The sequence below is a fragment of the Physeter macrocephalus genome, chromosome 11 (genome assembly GCF_002837175.3).
Source record: "Physeter macrocephalus isolate SW-GA chromosome 11, ASM283717v5, whole genome shotgun sequence".
Taxonomy (NCBI): Eukaryota; Metazoa; Chordata; class Mammalia; order Artiodactyla; family Physeteridae; genus Physeter; species Physeter macrocephalus.
The window spans coordinates 87,103,731-87,124,139 of NC_041224.1; the positions used below are offsets into that span (position 1 = coordinate 87,103,731).

Here is a 20,409-nt window from a genome sequence, read left to right on the forward strand (position 1 = left end):
GCATCACTTCTGCCATACTTTACTGGTCAAAGTAGTCCCAGGTCCTTGCAGATTCAAGGGGAGGGAACACCACCCTCCACCTCTCAATGAGAGGAGTGTCAAAGAATTTGAGGACCATGTTTTAAAACTGCCAAGGGAGAGATGATTGTGGCTATGACTAATGCCGTAGAAGTAGAGATAGTGGGAGAAGACAGATTCAAGATACATTCAGAAGTCAAGCCAAGGACCTTTCTATTGAATTTTGTGCTCAAGAAAGAGCAGGGGAGCGGGTTATATAAAAAATGAATCAGAGATGACTTCTAGGTTTTTGGTCTGAGCATTTGGGTAGATGATAGTGCCATTTATGAGATGGGGTGAAGCTATCCCAGAAGGTTTTATTTCATAGAAAAGGAAAGGTTAAAAGAAAATTACATTTTTTGACTAACAAATAGATATACAGACTTTGTGCTTGAAATGTGTTTTTTCATCTAATCTTTAAAATAGCCCTGTGAAGTAGGTATTTTCATTTCCATTTTTTGCATGAAGAAACCAAGTTCCCACAGGTAAGTTACGTGCATAAGGTTACACAGCAAGTAAGTGGCAGAGCCAGGAATCAAACTTCAAAGACTCTGTTCTTTCCATTCAACTACACTCTTTCCCAAGGGGTCACTGAAGCTCAGAAAGATTAAGTAACTTACCCAAGATCACAAAGCTAGGAAATGACAGAACCAGAGCTTAAAATAAGTTCTGGCTCTAATCTCCTCTTAGCTGTACAGGTGGTGATTGAAGGCAACAGAGCAGGTATATCAATAGGAAGAATACAAACACTCTTGAGTAAGAGGGCCAAGTTTCCTCATGGCCCCCAATGACCCCTGGATGGTCTCATGCACATTGCAGTGCCCTATGAATGGCAGATGATTCTCAATTTTAAAAGAAAAAGAAAAAAGAAAGAAAGAAAGAAAAAGGAAAAGGAAAAAAGACCTGCCATTAAATGCCTTGACCTAAAAATTACTCCTTAAAAATTGTCCACAGATCATTCTATCCACCCAGGACATGGTATTATGGATGTTCCTTGAAGACACAGGGCTGCATGGGTGTTTGCCCAAAGGGAACAGTGGTATCATCAACTTTTGAAATACAAGAGAGAAACTGTCTGTTTTGCTTAAATCTCAAATATTTGATCATCCACATCCAGCGTCTTTGATGGTGGCAGCAATCTACAATTGGTGAAAATTAACACTCAGGTAGGAAACAGGTTAAAGAGGCAGTGAGAAGAGAAATTAAAGTCTTAGATCTGAACAGCCGCACCCTTTTTCTCCATCAGCTTGCCATTCAGAAGATGGGGCTTGTTTGTTGTCTCTCTCTGCCACTGGAAGTGAAATTTCTTGAGATCTTGGACTTATCTGCCATGTTCATTCAGTCTCTAGCACCTAAAAAAGGATCTAGTATGGAGTACGCCCTCAATAATTATTTGTTGAGTAAATTAATCAATAACCTAGTTCATATTCTTTACTCCTACACTATAGAATGGCATCTTTCTTTCATTGGTGAAGTCTCAGGGAGCCAAATCAATTGCAGACTTCCCATCCCAACTGCCCACCACCTGGACCAGGGTAACTTCCTCCCGAGAACAGCACAGGGCTTCCTGATGTCTGGCACTCTGCCTGGTGGGCAACCCTCCATCCATGAGCCTGTTGGTGCCTCCATGTGGCCAGCGGTCCCTAGGCCAAGAGAGTGTCAGATGCACCAGACAACCAGTGAGAGGTACCCACCTGTGTCTCTCCAGGATGCCAGTCCTGCAGACAGGAGCAGCTAGGACACATCCTCGGCTGTGTCCCCAGCCTGACCACACCAACCAGCCAGCCTCGGCTCCCTGCCCAGGGCTGTCACCAGCCTTCCACCCAGAGAAATGCCCATCTGGGCTTTGGATTCAACAGGGGACTCAGCTCAGGATATTTGATGACCTTAGACAGCCATAAGAGTGAAAAAAGAAAGCAAGGGGTGCGAGGGAGAGAAGGAAAAAGAAGAAATGACAAATGGACATTAGTTTCAAAAAGAATGGATTTCTGTGGGAGGAGAGAAAAGGAAAAAGTGAGAAACTCTTTCTTCTTATGATGAATTTTTCCCAAACATGTTAAATTCTTCTCCAGAAACTTGAATAAGCTGTAATCAAAGGTCCTCATGAACCCTGGAGGCAGACAGACCTGGTTTTGATTCCTGGCTCTGGCTTCTGCCTGCTCTGTGGCTTCTGTGGCCTCTCTGGACCTGTTTCCTCTCTGTAAAGTGGGGAAATAGCTTGTAGGAGGCTGTGAAAATTCAGTGAGAGCTTGTCTCGTGCACCTTGTAGCTACTCAAAAAGGTGTTCATTTTTTCCCTCCCCTTGTTCACCCACTGTGTGAAGACCTGCTTTGGGCTGGGCTTTACTTTTAGGTTGCAGATTTGTCTGTTCCACAGCCTCTCAAAAGCATCTGAACTACGATTGCGAGCTCAGGAAAGAGATCTATTTATGAAGGAGGGCTGTGATAAATGTTATTACACCCCAAGCTAGCAGTCAGCTGAAGCTGTTCCCAGGAACATATCCGCCTTCGATGCTGCAGCTCACCTGAGAGTCTTGTGGTGAGACAAGCCAGGAGGCTGCACGGGGAGGGGGAGGTCACACAGGTGGGGACAGGGAGGAGGAGGAGGAGGAGGGAGGAAGTGGAGGATCTCACACACACACACACACACACACACACACACACACACACACACACACACGTAAGCTCAGGCCTCAAGGATGCTCTGGGAAGCAGTATGGGGAGCAGAGAGGGTCCTCTCTCCAGTCAGGAGACTGGGCTCCATGAGGCTCTTTCCTTCTCTGCATCTGGGTCTTCTTAACCATAAAGCAAGAAAGTCAAAAAAGGTGGCCCTAAAGCCCCTTGTGCCCTGAAAGTCTGGCGCACAGAGACTTCTCCTGCCCAGCCCCAGACCACAATGCCACAGGAGCCTCAGCAGTGTCCTGGGAGGGCACAGGGAAGCTGATAGGGTGAAGAGGCCAGCGGTGCCCGTTACGCAAGGCATCTCTTAGCCATAGGTATGACTAACCCACTGCTAACAGCAGCAGATCTGAGGCTCTTGGGAACTCAAAAACTTTGGCTCAATCCCTGAACCCCTTGCTTCCTTCTTCCAGGGCCCTTTTCTTACTGCAAAGCCCAAGCGTTCAAGGAACTCAACCTCAGACCTCTCCTCCCATGCCTCCGAGATAGAAAAAAGCTGGGTTTATGGAGGACCCTAAATTAGACTCACAGCAGAGCAGGAAAAGGAAGCCAGCATTCTAGTGTGAGCAGAACATTAAAGTCAGTAATAATAACAGCCTCTAGTCATTGGTTAAGAGCATCGGGTGGGGGTGGGAGCTCTCATTTCATTCCCTCCACGGCTCTATGAGAAAGTGCTATCATTATCCTCACTGTGCAGATGAGGAAGCTGAGGCCGGGGAGGTTAACAAGTTCATCCATGATGGGTTAGTAGGTGGCAGAGCTGTGATTCCAGGCCAAGCTTATTGAAACCAAAGCTTGTCCACAGAGCTTGCAAGCTGGAGGTCTCTGCCACTACACAACACAAAGAGAAGCTTTCAAAGAGGACAGGTAAAGTGTGTACGTCCTGTGCAGGGACAGACACCAGACATTTCCAGTGGAGCCATCAGGGATGCAGGAAGGAGAAGTAGGAGGGCAAGCTGTGTCCTGGATCACAGCCCCAAAGGACTCTGGGAACTCCTTGGGAGGAATTCAGGGCTGGCAATGGTCAGTGTAAATGTCCCTGAAATTCTACTGATGGAAGCCGTACCCAACAGGTCCTTTAATGCAGACAATAAAAGCCAACTCTGGTTAATATATCTGATACAGGAAAGGAGTATATTGGAAAGAGATCAGAAGAACTAATGAGAGCCCTAGAGAACTTGGCAGAAATCAGTAGAGACCTGGCAGCCACGAGCTCCCCCAAGTTCACCCTGGCACCAACACCCCACCGGTGAGGCTACTGACTCTCCTCAGCCATCCTGTCCCAGCGATTCATCTCTGCTGCTCCTATATCTCTGCGCCACTCCCTCCACATTCACAGATCCAGGTAGCGGCCTCCAAAGGGCCCAGACTAGGAGGGCTGTGTGTGTGTGTGCGTGTGTGTGTGTGTGTGTGTGTGTGTGTGTGTGTGTGTGTGTGAGAGAGAGAGAGAGAGAGAGACAAGGGGGTGGATTCCAGGAGAGGAAGTGGTTGGCATCTTTTGCCTCCCATGGTAGAAGGTGGGTTTCTGCCTCCCACCAAGATTTTCTCAAAGTATGGATTCTCCCAAATAAAAAGTGTGCCTGCATGCCGTCTAGCCAAACAAAGACAATGTCCACCTGAGATACCAAGCCATTGTTTGTCCCAGGTTTGTGACAGCCACAGAGCTCACAAAGGGCTTTCTCAGACACTTCTGGGAGGTGGACAGAGCAGATACTAGGATTCCGGCTCTGGATAGGAAACTGAGGTTCAGGGAGATGACGTGTCACCTGGCCAAGAGGTGGTGTGGGCCAGGGATGAGGACCCACGGGCCTTGCCTCTGTTTGCACAGTGCTTTTCCTATTATGGCAGCTGACACGCCCACCTGGAGCCCAGCTGCCTCCAGAACTCCCTGATGCCACAGCAGGGCACCTCCAAGGAAACCTGCCTCACTGTCACCGGGCAGACAGGCAAACCCGAACACAGCAGGGGTCGGAAAAGACCTTCTGACTCCTCTGTCTCTTTCTTCTGACAAGCTCAGCACACTTCCCGGAGACCTTCTTCTTCATCCCCCTAAATGCTGGGAAATGGCAGACAAAGAAAGGAGACCACTGAGGTCAGAAAAGGGAAGTCTCCTGCCACATGACTTCGTGGGCTCCCACTGATATGTATCTGTGGCTCGTGCTGCGATTTGATGCCAGACCCAGAGAGCAAATTTCAGCTCCTCACCAGCTGAGTGGCCTTGATGTGTCACGTTAGCCCCAGCCTGTTGCATACAACGTGGAACAGTAAAACAATGATCCATCTCATGGTGCCGTGGGAGGCATTAAATGAGAGAAAGAGGCACCCCTGAGTAGGACCATGAAGTGAACAATTATTACTGTAACCAGCAACCTAGACAAGCTGCACTTGCTGGCTTACAAACACAAACACCTTTGCTTTTTGTTTTATTCTCCACACTGTCTGACCTCCTTTCTCTGCCCGTGGTACATTGAGCAGATCGCCTGTGTTTTCCGGTTATTTTCAGGTATTAACAGTTTTTACATGTAGTGAAAGGCTGGAAGAGTCTAACAGAAAATCTTTGGTCTCATCTGATCTAAATGGCTCCATTCCCCCTGCCCGGAGCCCGAAGACATAGAGGGTTCCTCCATTCTTCTTGTCTCATTCTCTGCCCCCTTCACGCAGCTGTTTCTAGTGCCTCTAGGAACAGGACAGAGGGCTAGGGAGGGAGGGGAAATAAGGGTCAGAGAAGTTCTCATTGGATTGGTTCTGTTGTGGTCTGCCACTGATGTCATCTGCCACTGATGGCTTTTTAAAAAAATTATTATCGGTAAGAACACTTAGCATGAGACCTATCCTTAACACATTTTTAAATGCACGTTAAGTATTGTTAACCATAGGCATGATGTTCCATACAACAGGTCTCTAGAACTTATTCAGCTTATATAACTAAAACTTTTATACCCACTGAACAGAAACTCCCATCTTCCTCTCCCCCCAGCCCCCGGCAACCACCGTTCTACTCTCTGTTTCTGTAAGTTTAACTATTATAGATTCCTGGCTTACTTCATTTAGCATAATGTCCTCCAGGTTCATCCATGTTGCTGCAAATGGTAGGATTTCCTTCTTTTCTAAGGCTGAATAATATTCTATTACATGTATATACCACATTTTCTTTATCCATTCATCCATCAATTGACATTTAGGTTGTTTTCACAGCTTGGCTATTGTGAATAATGTTGGAATGAACATGGGAATGCAGATAATCTCTTTGAGATCTTGATTTCAATTCTTTTGGTTGTACACCCAGAAGTGGAATTGCTGGATCAGATGGTAATTCTATTTTTTATTTTCTGAGGGACTTTCATACTGTTTTTCATAGCAGCTGCACCATATTACACTCCATCAACAACGTATGAGAGTTCCATTTCTCCACATCCTGGCCAACACTTGTTATTTTTTGTTTTCTGATAATAGCCATCTTAACTGGTATGAGGTAATAATTCACTGTTATTTTGAGTTGCATGATTAGTAATGTTAAGCATCTTTTCATATATCTGTTGGCCATTTGTATGTCTTCTTTGGAGAAATGTCTCTTCAACTGCTTTGCCCGTTTTTCAATTGAGTTATCTGGGTTTTTGCTGCGGAGTTGTAGGAGTCTGTAGGGGTTTTGAGGGCCCCACCCTCCCCCTTTGGGAGCCTCTCTCTCGGCGTGGCATCCTTATGCAAGGGAAGTGCTCTCTGGTGACTGCCTCGCCACTCCTTCCAGAGCCCACATCCAGAGGCACAAGCACACAACCTCTTTTTGTTGGGGGAGTCATCTTGCATGGAGCCCTTTCCAAATGGCTCCTATCCCATCACTCTCATAAGACTCAGAAAAAGTTCGCTGGAATTGGGAGGGGCAAGCCCCTCCCACCTCACTCTTTCTCTGTGTGCTGACAGGACAGGCATTTCCAGCCAGTCCCAGCCTTTAGACGCTTTTCGCAAGAGTCAGACCCACCCCCTATACCCACAAACGCTGGAGGACACAAATCATGCTCTCTCAACAAAGTTCTTTCACCTCACTCTACCAGTATCCTAGAGTCCACAGAGTTCCTCCCCACAGCTGGAGTAAGGGGCATCCCCTCCCCTCCCCGAATGAATATCATGTTCCATTATTATCAGGCAGATTACATAAGAGGCCGTTTTGTTAACTCACCTTTAACTGGCATTGGGGTTTTGTGCACAGCCCCTCGTGCTCAGGAAGAGCCCAGGGGAGCTGTGAACTTCCAGAGAAATGTGTTCTCACAACTGCTCTGTGTGTCCAGGAGCATTTCTCCAACCAGGACTGCAGATGGAGCTCGGTGGGGCTGGGGGGACAGACAAAGCTGGTCTCCCCCTCGTCCAGGATGTGGTGTATAGAAGCAGAAGCTGTCCCTGGGCCCCTGTGTGAGGGCCCAAGAATCAGGGCAGCTCCTGTGGAAGAGGGAGAGCTGGGGCTGGAGGCTTGGTGAGCCAGGAAGTCAAGGGCGAGACATGCAGGGAGCTCTGTGAGCCTTTGTCTGCCCCAGCACACCTGGTGGTCCTCACAGAGGGGCAAGCTTTCCTTCTGCAGAGCAAAGGAGGGAATGGGGACTAAGATGACTATAGAATAATGATGATGGTGATGATGATAATGGTGGTGGTGGTGGCAATGATGATGGTGATAGTGGTGATGATGGTGGTGGTGGTGGTGATGATGATGATGATGGTGGTGGTGATGATGGTGATGATGGTGATGATGGTGGTGGTGGTTGTGGTGATGATGGTGATGGTGGTGGTGGTGATGATGGTGGTAATGATGATGATGATGATGATGATGATGGTATGGTGGTGATGATGATGGTGATGATAATTATGATGGTGGTGGTGATGGTGGTGATGATGATGATGGTGGTGGTGGTGGTGATGGTGATGATGATGGTGATGGTGGTGATGATGATGGTGATAGCTGCCACAATTTGCTAAACTCTTATCACAAGTCAGCACAGGCCTAGGTTACAAGTATTGTCTTGTTTAATCTTCATAAAAACACTCTGAGGTGTGGCAGGTGGAATAATGGACCCTAAAGATGTCCATCCTGATCCCCAGAACCTCTGAATATATTATGTTACATGCAAGGGGGAATTCAGGTTGCAGATTGAATTAAGGTTACCAATCAGTTGAACTTAAAATAGGGAAATTATTCTGGATTATCTGGAGAGAGGAAGAAGAGTGCGTGTCAGAGAGATGCCATGTGAGAAAGACTCAACCAGCTGGTGCTGACTTTGAGGATGGAAGGGGCCACAAGCTACAGAATGGTGGTAAAGAAAAGGCAGGGAAGCAGATTATCCCATAGAACCTCCAGAAAGGAACCCAACCCTGCTAACGCTTGGATTTTAATCTACTTGAGACCCATTTTGGCCTTCTGACCTCCAAAAATGTAAGATAATAAATTTCTGTTCTTTTAAGCCGTTGAGATTGTGATGATTTGTTGCAGCAAGCAGCAATAGAAAACAAATACAAATGGATACTCTTATCAGATGAGAAAACCGAGGCTCAGAGATATAAAGCAACTTGCCTAAGAACACATAGCTTGGAAGGGCAGTGAAAAAATTGGAATTTGGATGTACAGACTGTTCCAAATCCAGGGCTTTTTTTACTCTGTCATGCTGCTCTTTGATGGGGGTGGTTTTGATGTGCTCCCCCCATTGCACACTTGCCATCTCACTGAACCTTCACAGCAAGCTCATGAAGTCAATATCACTTACCATTTTGCTGATGAGGAAGCTGGGGACTCTGGAAGGTGACAGGACTCAATCAGGCCTCATGGCTGGAACATAGGAAGAACGGAAGCCCCTGGCGATTGAGCTGTAGTTACCTACATCAGCTCCTCCCTGACACTCCTCTGAAGCCAACCCACTTCTTTTATCCATTCAACATTTACTAAATGGTCTGCTAAGTGCTGGGCACCACAAGAGTTCTGGGACCACAGAGAGAGATGCAACCCCATTCCAGTCCTTGGGTTCCCTACAATCTAAGCTTTCCTATAATGTAGAGAAAAAGTTTGCTCCCTTTTTTCCATTCTTGGCCTCCACACCTCAGCTCTATGTCTTGGATCATGTGTCCCAGAGGTCATGGAGCAGAGCCTGACTTATTCTTTTATCTAGATTCATGTTAGCCCAAGATTCCATCTCAGAGGGAAAGCATCTCAGCTGCTGCTACTAGCATAGTGGTCTCTGGACAGTGAGATCTGGTTCCATTGCATCTGTGAGTTTCTGGTTTCCTTCTCCCCACCCTCATATTCAACTCCTTAAGGCCTTCCAAGGAAAGAAGGATCTGTGCCCCTGCACTGATAGAAAATCTACCCCAGGGTTAAGGCCCATGGATGAGAGGGGAGGGGCAGCAGAGGCACAAGGGACAGAGAAAAATGCTCCCACGGTGGCTAGATGTGCAATCACTACAAATGTGAGGAGGAGACTGGATGACTTTGGCTTTCCCAGTTGGTACCCCTGCCCAGTCTGCTGGGCTTTGTGCCTGGGCGAGTGATAAGGAGGCTTATCATTGACAATTACCCTGGAGGAAAGACTTACTTGGCAGATGTTTCCCAGGGAAATGCTCTTCCTCTTCATCATGGATCTGCAGGTCCTCCAGGTTAAGGTTCCAATGTCTGTTATCAACTGGAAAGAAGTGATTACAAATGATCAGGTTCTCTTGGTCTTCACATCAGGAAAGGATGCGATCTAAGGAAAGGATTGTTAATTTCACTTCAAGGATGTGGCGTCTCCAGACCAAGAAGAGGTAGGTCATAGGGAGGAGCCTTGGTTGTTCATGCAGAAAAACCCAGTCTCATCTCTGTCTACTCGTTGATATTCCCCAAAGGACCTGTCCTGGGAAACACCCCAGTGCTTTTTTTTCCCAGATGATTTGCAGTGTGGCCAGGGCTCAGCCCTCCACGTTCCTCATTATGCTTAGCTGATTCCCAATATTTGTTCTTACTCCTGGCAAGAGAGGAGTAGAGGTGCCCACCTTACAAGACAAGAACACTCAAGGGATGCTCAAAATAGAAGGAGAAGATCCTCGGAAGGACCCAACAACAGGACCAGCCTGAAGAGAGAATGAAAGGAGAGAGTGAGGTTGACAGTCTTGCAGATGATGGACAGGTCAAGAAGGTGAGGATGGAAAAAGTCTTTGATATCCATCTGTGCACAGAAGTTTAATGAGCTTCTACATATTCATGGAAGGTACAGTCTCCTTTCTGGTGAAGTACCTGTCCTCCTTTCTAATTAAAGCTTATTCTGGAGTGGGTATGAGGCTGTGACATGGTTTACCTTCATTTATTACCCTGAAAGCTTAAATAACATCAGCTAAATCAAGTGAATCAATAGTTTGGAAGAGGTAAAATGAGTACAAGTTTGAGGGGCATAAGAAGCCACCACTGAGGCAGTGCTCATGGCCTGGCTGGGGTCAGGGACAGTCTTCCTTCCAGCAAGAAGGGAATGGTCAGAGCTGGTAGGAGAAGGAGGCAGCATTTAAGGATTGAGGGATTGAGAAGAATTTTAAGAAGAGTTTGCTGAATGAACAAAGGTCTTTGGGAGAAAAACAACAAAAAAAGAGGACAAGCTAGGGAAGGAAAGACTGTTAAGAAATTTGTTTAATGGGTGAAGCATCCACTTGAGAACCAAGTCAGTAATATGGTCAAGGGAAAGCACCCCAGACTGAGAGAATGCTGGTGTGGGAAGGGCAGACCACAACCCTTCAGCCTAAAGGAGTAGGAAGTTACCAAGGCCATGGTTGTGGGAGCACCCTTAGGATTAAATAAGAAGTTTGATTGCTAATGTAGGGGGATAAAGAAAATTACTATTTTACCAGATGGCACCAGAGAACCTCCTAGGGAAGGAACTATTTTTGTTTGTGAAAATATCATCACAGTTTCTTAGGTGGTGCAAGGTGGGATCCTGGAGAACTGGATTGGAAGGAAACAAGGAGAAAGTTAAGCTCTTTGGCAAGTTAAATGCATAGAAACTTAGATGTAGAGAAGAGAAAAAGGACGGAGGAGAGAGAAGGCCTAGGAACATCACTGGGGGCTTGCGTTGTAAGAAATGGCTGAGGGAGGACCTCCCTGGTGATTCAGTGGTTAAGACTCCGCTGCATTTCCACTGCAGGAGCGTGGGTTCAATCCCTGGTCGGGGAAATAATATCCCACAGGCCATGCAGCGCGGCCAGGAAAAAAAAAATATCTGAGGGGCAGGGAAGGGAAATATTCGACTTTAAATTATCTGGCTGCAGTGCTGGGATGTTCCTTTCCACAATCTGCCTTCAAATCACAAGGCAAAATCTACTATGCACAACTACCTCATGTGAACTGTATTTGGGAGGTGCGAAGGTGCAAAAAGGAGGATCAGGAAAAGCTTGTGGGACTTCCCTGGTGGTGCAGTGATTAAGAATCCACCTGCCAATGCAGGGGACACAGGTTCGTGCCCTGGTCTGGGAAGATCCCACATGCCACAGAGCAACTAAGCCCGTGCCCACAGCTACTGAGCCTGAGCTCTAGAGCCCACGAGCCACAACTACTGAGCCTGCGTGCCACAACTACTGAAGCCCACGTGCCTAGAGCCCGCGCTGTGCAACAAGAGACGCGACCATAATGAGAAGCACACACACCGCAGTGAAAGGTAGCCCCTGCTCGCCGCAACTAGAGAAAGCCTGTGCACAGCAATGAAGACCCAATGCAGCCAAAAATAAATAAATAAAATTATTTTTTTAAAAAAAGAAAAGCTTGTGTCCCTTATCAGAGTTGTAACCCAGGTGAAGATAAAGGTCCATGGCACTAAATACATAACAAGAATTATCAACCTCCCCAGCCCTTCCCCACCACCACCCCACCACCCCTGCCCCTGAAATCAGAGCCACTGTTGACTAGGAAAGCTTTTGAAATTTACAAAAACCAAGGGAAGGAGCTAGATTGGCCTCACCTTCCCAAAGACAGAGGAGTGGGGGATTTGAGCCAATTTCAGCTAGTCCTTTAGACAGTGCATCTCAAATTTCCATGCACAATGAAATCACCTGGATTCTTGTTAAAACACAGATTTCTGGCCCCCACTCCCTGAGAGTGTGATTCATCAAGTTTGGGTGGGGCCCATGAATTTGCATTTCTAATAAGTTCCCAGGGGGTGCTGATGCTGCTGTGAATAGCAGTGGTTAAAAGATAGGATGACCCCAGCCCCTAAAAGTACCCTTAGGACACTTCTTTCCTGAATATACCTCTCTTGCCAGGGAACCCAAAAGTCCAAGCAGTGTGAGGTTCGTGTAATACCCAGAACTTCTAATCATCATTGACTGCTACCTTACCCAGGAAAACAAGGAGGGCCTTGTGAGAAAGTATCTTTTGGATCCTTCCTTCAGACCCATGTGCAGCAGCTAGGCTACTTCTTGGATGGATAAAATGGGAAACCACCATTTTATATGGTGGTTTCCCGTCACTCAGCATATTTCCCGTCACTCAGCATCCTATTTGCCTAATGCCTTGTCCATCTCTTCGACTTAAACTGTGAGCTCCATGAGTGCAGGGTCTGGCACATAGTGACTGCTTAATAACTGTTTGGTACGTAATGGGGTGAACAAATTACCCCTTTTGAAGTCCTGAACAGGAAAATCATTTCACTCTGGACCAAAGTGGGCAGGAAAGTGGGGAGCTGAGGTCCACAGGGTGGGCCCAAGGTCGAAGGTTCCCCCTCTTTACAATCCCAAGAACCCTGGTCTCCCAGCCTCCTCCTTCCCTCAAGAAACTGTGGGCTCCCCAGTTCTAGACCTAAGACTGTGCTGGCCAAGGGGGAAGATGCCACCTCTTGGGAGAGAAAGAGGAGAAGTGAGGAGGGGCTCTGGCCAGCACAGAGGGCTGAAAGAAAAGAAATAACATCTCCCCAGGGCTACGGAGGCTGTCTCTGAGCAGATGATGCAAAGTTTGTGAGGGAGGCTGCCACCGCCCCCCAGCCCTTCACCATTCTCCCATTCTGTCTCCCTGCCCCCTCCCTGCCTCCTACTCAGAACCAGTGACTAATTGCATCGCATTTCTCTTTGACTTGCGTCACCCAGCAGAGAGAGTGTGCTTGTTTTTACAGCTTATTCTTTCAGGGATTCTAAGTGACATTTTTTAAGTGCTCTTCTCCTGTCTTGGAGCAGCGCACCCTCCTCTACTCTCTCCCCCTCAATCTCTCTTGATCTCTCCCCTGCTCAGCTCAGTTCCCTTTCCAAGGGCTGCCGGTAAGAATAAGAACAACTCAGAGGCAGGGGGCAGGCCCCACAAAGGCAGCAGAGAGGCTTTCCTGCTCCCTGACCCTTGGGAGACCCCAACAGGAAGAGCCCCTCAGGAGGCACCCCCCAACCCTGCAAGAGAGGGCCCACACTGAAAGTCACACCTGGTCAGCTGTCCTCCCTCCCTTCCTTCCTTCCTTCCTTTTCTTCTTTCCTTCCATCTATGAACATTTTCTGAGCACCAATTAAGTGTCAGCCCCAAGTATAGAGTGGCAGGCAAAACAAACATAATTTCTGTCCCCAGGGTGATGGGTGGAGGGGGAGGTCCATTGTTATCCATCAGTAAACTGACGATTACAACTCAGTGGGCATATCCTATAATCTGGAAGGCTATAGGGACTATTACATTGCATTGAGTAGGCACCAAACCTAACCTGGGGGAAGAAAGGTGATCAGGGGAGGCTTCTAGAAGGTGGTGTTACAAAATGAGGATGAGATGCTGTAGAAGGGGGACAGGGAATGGATAGAAATAAAGCAAAAAAAAAAAACTATCATCATGGTTAGGATACAGTAGAAAAAGCAAAGGAGTGAGACTCAGCTAAATGTGAGCCATCAGGCAACCATCTGTGAGCCTGGAGCTTCCCCCATAAAACAAGGGTGTTGGGCTAGATCACCTCTAAAATCCCCTTTAGCTCTAAAACTTTGATGGTTAGTCAGGATCTTCTATCACCCAAAAAAAAAAAAAAAAAGGCAAACAGCACTATGAAGGAGAGCTGTAGAGTGAAATGGACAATGGGCTTGGAGTCTGAGGATCTGTCTTTAAATGCAGGCCACTTGCTACCTGTGGGACCTTGGACAAGGCAGATAAGCTACATGAGCCTCAGTCTCCTCATCTGTAAATTGGGGATAAGAATGTTAGCTATTTCACAGGACTATTAGTAAAATAATTTTATTATTTATTGCTAATAAATTAATAATTTATTACTACTAATAAAATTATTAGTAGAATAATCCTGTGGAATGATAACAAGAGAATGCATTTGCAAGTGTATATTGAGCACAGCAGTGACTAAGTTCTGAGCTACTGTTGCCAGGGGTGTATCTATTGGCCCACACAAAATGTTAAAGACATAGGGATCTCTTTTTAGTTTAAATTTCAAGTAAAGACTCTTCCCATCAAAAAAAAGGGAGTTGCTTAACATCCAAAACTCCAATGGTCAGACAGCATGGAGTGCAGCCACCAACACAACACTGCTGATCTCAACGGGCTTTTTCTTCCCGCCAGAAAAGCCACTGATGGGGACAGAGAACTGCAATATCACAGGACCTCCCTAGATTACCAAAGACTTCCCACTCCAAGGGCCTCAAAGCAAGAAGCAGGCATCTCAGCACAGAGTGGACCCCAGAATACAGAGGGGCACTTGGACCAAAATCCACACCAGACCACGACCAGTCTCAAATCCACTGAGCTAAGAGACCTGACCTGCTCCTTAGTGAAGAGGACGCAGAGGTCAACATCAGGACAGCCCACATTGTCTCTGCTTGTGGAGATCACTGGTCAGCTGTCACAAGACTGAGCCCTTCCCAGGAAATACTTTGGACAATATCCAGAAGTCTCCAGTTGAAGAAGAGCTCTCATTCCACACACATAGCTGGGCTAGTGCGCCTTGCCTGACGATTACAGTCAGGACTCCAGTGCCAAGAGGGAGCAAAGCCAGGGGAGCCACTGCCTTCCAGAATTCTATCTGGGGGTTGCTGCTGTTACAAAATATCTAGCATATAGTGCTTGTTACACAACAGCTGACACCAAATGCTACTTGAACAACATCTTACTTGTGTCTACTATTTGCAAGTGATTTTCCCTCTATTATCTCCTTTAATGCTTTCAATAACCTGGAGGGAAAGTTGACATAACAATACTCATTGTGACAGCCAGTAGTGCTGTTCACCAAACTTTTCCAGATCTCCCCCTTTCTGGGCACATGGTAAGATTGCACCTCCCTGCACCTTTGGAGTTAGAGATGACTATGTGACTTGCTCTGACTAATGAAAAATGAGCAGAATAATGTGTGTTACTTCCAGGTGGAAGTACCATCATTTGCGCCCACTCCTCTCCCTGTCCCACTACCACAGAAATCAGCAATGTTTCTGATGGTAACTGTTTTTGTCCATCTCTGTCCTAAAATAAAGACAACATGTAGCAGTGCCCTCCATAGACCCAAGATGGACACAAAAAGTGAGTAAGAAATAAATCTTTGCTGTATTAAGCAACTGAGGTTTGAGGGTTGTTTGCTACTGCAGCATGAGCCTATGCTGACTGATACAAGCATGTCACAGATAGGAAAGCCAATACTGAAATAGGTTAAGTGAACTTACTTGCCTTAAGTAACACAACAAGATAGTGGCAAAACAAGCATTTAAAGGACATTCTTTTTGAAGCCAAGTTCAATATTGCAAAACTAGTTTGAGTCTTGAACTTAGACCCTTTGAAACTAGAACTACATAACTTCTTTTATCCTTGTCATCAGTCCCCAGGAGCTCAGCTTCTGGCAGAAAAGAACACACAGAACAGTCAGTTCATGAGTACCTTCATATGTTGAAACTTCCAGGAGGCTGGAACTTTCCAAATATAGCCAAAGCTCACACTATCTGTAAACAGATAAGGCCCCGTACTCTGCCTCGGTTTCCCTACTAATGGAAGAACAAAACCTGGTTTAGGTCACTAGCCCTTTCTACTTTCCTATTTAGGGCTATGTGAAGAGACTAGCATAGGCATACCTGTACTTGAACCAAGTGACGGCTTAAGCAGGGGAGGTCAAAAGTCCTGCCCACAAAGAATTACATCCCCCTTAATCCAGGCCAGACTACCAGGTAATTCTGAAGAAACCTAAGAGGTCTGGGAGGGCTGGGAATAACTGTCAACGGAGTTCACTGAAGTGGACTGGGGCCTCAGAGGTACAGCCATGTCCAGCATAGACTGCTCCTCTAAGAAGAGGAGTAGATCCAGCTCTGTCACCTGGAGGTAAAAATAGCATGGTCACTCACTGCTCTTAGGCTTAGCTGCTGGTCCAAGCCTTTTAATGGAAGACCTGGGTATACTGCACAGACAGCCTCACCCCAGCCCAAGCCTGCATAATGGCCTCTTGGGCAGCCCATCAGACCTGTGGTCACTACACAATGTCCTTTGTAGGTTCCTCTGAGTTCACTCACCCTTATCCAGCAGTTCCAATGTGCCAACAGCCTACCAACAGCCATGTTTGTGAACTTGGAAGTGAACCCTCCCCATCAAGCCTTGAGATGACTACAGCTCCAGCCAACCTTGAATACAGCCTTGTGAGAGACCCCCAGCGAGGGGGGTGTCCAAAAAGCATTACTAAGAAAAGCCTAGCTTCCTACAAAGACGTCAAGACTATTATCAATACATTTGTTCAGGAAAAAGTCTTCCCAGTGTTGTCCTGTTCACACTTGTATTAGTTTTTCTTACCAACAGAATTTCTTACAAACAGAAATGGTGAAACAGTAAATGGTCATTGTTTAAGCCATGAAATTTGGAGGTAATTTGTTAAGAAGCCATAGGTAACTAATACAATTACCCTTGGGGCTAGAGCATAGAGGTAGGCAGAATAACAACCCGCTCCCCAACCCCTGCAAAAGATGCCCAAATCCTAGTCCCTGGAACCTGTGACTGTGTTACTTTATATGACAAAATGGACTTTGCAGATGTGATTGAGTTATGGATCTCGAGATGGGGAGATTTTCCTGGATTATCCCAGTAGGTTCAGTGTAGTCACAAGGGTGACAAGTGGGGAAGAAGGGGGCTAAAGAATCAGAATCAGAGATGAGGCACAGTAAGAAAGGTTCAACATACATTGCTGGCTTTGAAGGTGGAGGAAGAGATCATGAGCCAAGGAATGCAGGCAGCCTCTAGAGGCAGGAAAAGGCAAGGCAACAAGTGTTCCCCCAGAACCTCCAGAAGGAACACGGCATTGCCAACACTTTGATTTTAGCTCAGTGAGACTGAGCTCAGACTTCTGACCTCTAGAACTATAAGATGATAAATTTGTGTTATTTTAAGCTACTAAGTGCATAGTAATTTTTTAAAGCAGCAATAGGAAAGTAGTGCAAGTGTGAACAGGACAACATTGGGAAGAGTTTTTCCTGAGCAAATGTATTGATAATAGTCTTGACATCTCTGTAGGAAGCTAGGCTTTTATTAGTAATGCTATTGGGATGAGGCTATGGGGTTCATGAGAATAAAGATGAAGTAATTAGTTTGCCTCCGGAAGAGAAACCAATGGGAGTAGCTTGCTTTCCTGTCTCCAGAGCACTCACCCAACACCCATCAGCTGCCCCACAAAAGCATGCCACAGACTAACTCTTTCGGAAACTTACTGACAGGGTGGGACTAATGCAGGACTCTAATGTGGGTCAACACCACTTGAGATGTCTATGGCATCTCCAAGTACCAACAAGGCAAAGAGCTGCCCACACAATTTTCACCTAGCTTTCCTACTGATGTCCCATCTCCTCCCCACCACTCAACCTCCAGAAGATGGAGGCTGGGTCAAGAGTAATGGGGCAGTACTGGGGACTCCCTAGACCTCCAGGCCACTGAGATTTCCACAGCCGTACCTGACTTTTCTTTACTCAAACAAGTAACCTCCCCACCTCCACCCCAGACAACCCAGGAGTCTACCTACTAGATTGCTATTATATTAAAATTTCTCACTTTACTGATCTGATATAATTTTCTCCCTAGCCAATCAATGAAGTAAGTGGAGAAACTAAAGCTCAGAGAAGTTAACTGATTGCAAAGCCAAGAAGAATCCAGATTTCCTGATTCCAGCCCTACATTCTGTCAACAAAACCACACTTTTCCCACTTTTAGCAAAAGAACTTGAATTAAAATCTAATTGCAAGGGCTGTGAGACAGACAACTGAGTTCCAAGGCTGGCTGTCACAGAATGGCTGTCATTTCCCTGTGCCTCGATTTCCTCATCTATAAAAAGAAGATCTATTAGCGAAACGTGAGACAGAGTTTGTGATAGTGTCAGGGAGCTGAGGAGGAATACAGAAATCCCCCCAAAATCAGTAGCCACCCCCACTCAGATTTCCAGACCCAAAGCTGGAAACCATGAAAAAAAAAATTCTCCAAAGTTTTTTCTACAACAAACTTTGAATGTGGGTGTGAGCAGTACTTTAAGGGTTTATAAAGTGACACGTGGATCACCTGTCAGGGAGCCAGGATTGGAATACTGGTTTTAATTACACCGAATATTTCACTTTCTTATGCAGAGGCATAATCAATTATCTTATTTAAAGGCATTACGATAACGTGTGTGTAAAATGGAGCCATTCCCTGTATTGCATTAGATTCTACTAATTATAGGAGAATGTTTGGAGCTAAAATGTCAGCTTGTCATCCGGATGGCCTGTAATTCAGGATTTGCATTCACAGATGGGAAGGGAACTCTGACAAAAATTGCGTTCAGCTCCAGCTCATCTGGCCTTCGCCTCACAGGCTCCAGCAGCATGGAGAACAGTGAAACACTGATCATTGCTCTACCCCACCCCTGTCTGCCACGATGGCTGGTGGGTGCTCCAACTCTTCCCTTTCCCAAGAAGGCAAGACCGGGAGGAAGGTCTGTGGGGCAGTGGCAGGGTGAGAGGGCAGCAAACCACACTAGCTGCAAAAATGGAAGAGCAAGATCCCTCCTGAAGACCCACCCACCCTCCTATTTCGTTTTCTTCCTAGTATCTGAGATTCTAAAAATGACATTTAAAGGGATTTGTGTTCCTATGAATTTACAATCTTTGGCTTTCCTGGAAATAGTGATCTGATGGATTTAATTCAATGCACATGTATTTCATGAGCGCCTACTATGTGCATCATGACGGGGAGTTGGCTTAGAGGGCACTGGTTAATAGTGTGGGCTCTAAACTAGACTGCCACATTGGCCTCTGGAACTTACTAGATGTGCACTCTGCACCAAGTAACTCTTGTGCCTCTGATTCCTTGTCTGTAAAACGGGGATAGTAGGGTCGTTACAAGGTTGAGATAGATGATATGTGTGAAGTGCTTAGAAGGAGTCTGATGTTAATTAAGAAGTCAAAGATAGAAATTTCTGTTTTTCACAGGCCACCTAGTCTGTGGTGTTTTGTTATAGCAGCACGAACAGACTGAGACAGCCATCCACCAGGTTTCAATGGCCCCCTGCACCCTGATGAGTCCCACACCTCCACCCAGCCCTGGCCTCTCTCCTGAGCTCAGACCCACATGGCCAACTGCGTCCACTGTCTCCTTCTCACACCCATTCATCTGCATCTCAGACCTGCCCTCCTCCCACCTTCCTTAGCGGCCTTGTTTACTCACTTCCCGGGGCTGGCAAACTCCATGGCATCTCTAACTCACCCTCCTTGCTCATGTAGTCATTCATCAAATCCTGTTTTGTCTCGGAATCGTCTTACATGTCGTCCCTCTCTCCTTCATCCCACCACCACCACCACTGTCACATCTCCTTGCTGTGGCGGTCAAGGCCCTTCTCTCCCCCAGTCTCACTGGCAGTGCTTCTCTCTCCCTGCAGACCTACTATGTCCCAGGCACAGTCTCAGGCACCTGTCATGGAGGCCCTTCCAGAGACAAGGTGCTCATCGGAGGTCCTGGGCTACATCTGAGAATCCCAGGCTCAGAGAAGCCAAGCATTTCAGTTATCTATTAATCAGTAACAAAGCACCCGAAAACTCAGTGCCCTGAAACAATGATGATTTTTTTATTTCTCACAATATGTGTTTTCAATCTAGGTGGTCCTTCTGCAGGTCTTACCTGGGATCCCTCACATGGTTGCAGTCAGCTTCCAGCTCACCTGGAGCTGGAAGGTCACCTCACTCACATGTGCTGGCTATGGATGGGAGCACCCTGGTTCTCCTCCACATGGGTTTGCACCCTCTAGTAGGTTAGACAGGCTTCCTTTCATGGTGGTCTCAGGAGAGCATTCCAAGAGAGTGGAAAGCAAAAGCGATAAGGACTCTTAAGGCCTAGACTCCAGAACCCACCTATGACACTCCCACCATATTCTACTGGTCAAAGAAAGTCATAGACCAACTCAGTGTGATGGGGAGGAAGAAACTCTGCCTCTCAGTGCTAGGAGTGGCAACATCCCATCACAAAAGGGATACAGGGAGGCCCGCTTTGGGGGCTCTAATTAAAATGAACTGGCTACCACACCAAGGAACTCGTCCACAGTAATTCATTCAACTTGAAAATCCTAGAATATGAACCAGGATCTTCCAATGCCAATGTTCTCCCATTTTTACATTTGCTGTTAGACCTGCTTCCCACCAACAGGAAGTCAGCAATGGATGGGTCATCAAGAGCAGCCATGGTGGCCACTTGAGCTGGGACACCCTGAATGAAAGTAGCCGGCACCATCTCATTTTCCAGTAGCGC

The 20,409-nt window shown here is 46.6% G+C and overlaps 1 protein-coding gene across 2 annotated transcripts in view; it reads right to left on the minus strand.

Annotated features, from left to right (window-relative positions):
* Nucleotides 1-8,509: 8,509 nt before the first annotated feature.
* The window catches only part of MRPL46 (mitochondrial ribosomal protein L46), an 88,721-nt gene continuing 76,821 nt past the window's right edge, over nt 8,510-20,409 (minus strand). The window contains exons 4-5 of one of the 2 annotated variants that reach the window (XM_055088211.1): nt 9,302-9,388; nt 8,510-8,541 (exon numbers count right to left, since the gene is read on the minus strand). In XM_055088211.1, the coding sequence (XP_054944186.1) occupies nt 8,525-8,541; nt 9,302-9,388 (104 nt within the window). In that variant the 3' untranslated portion in view covers nt 8,510-8,524. Of the gene's footprint in view, nt 8,568-9,301; nt 9,389-20,409 lie in introns of both variants that reach the window. The other variant, XM_055088210.1, reaches the window with a different exon arrangement.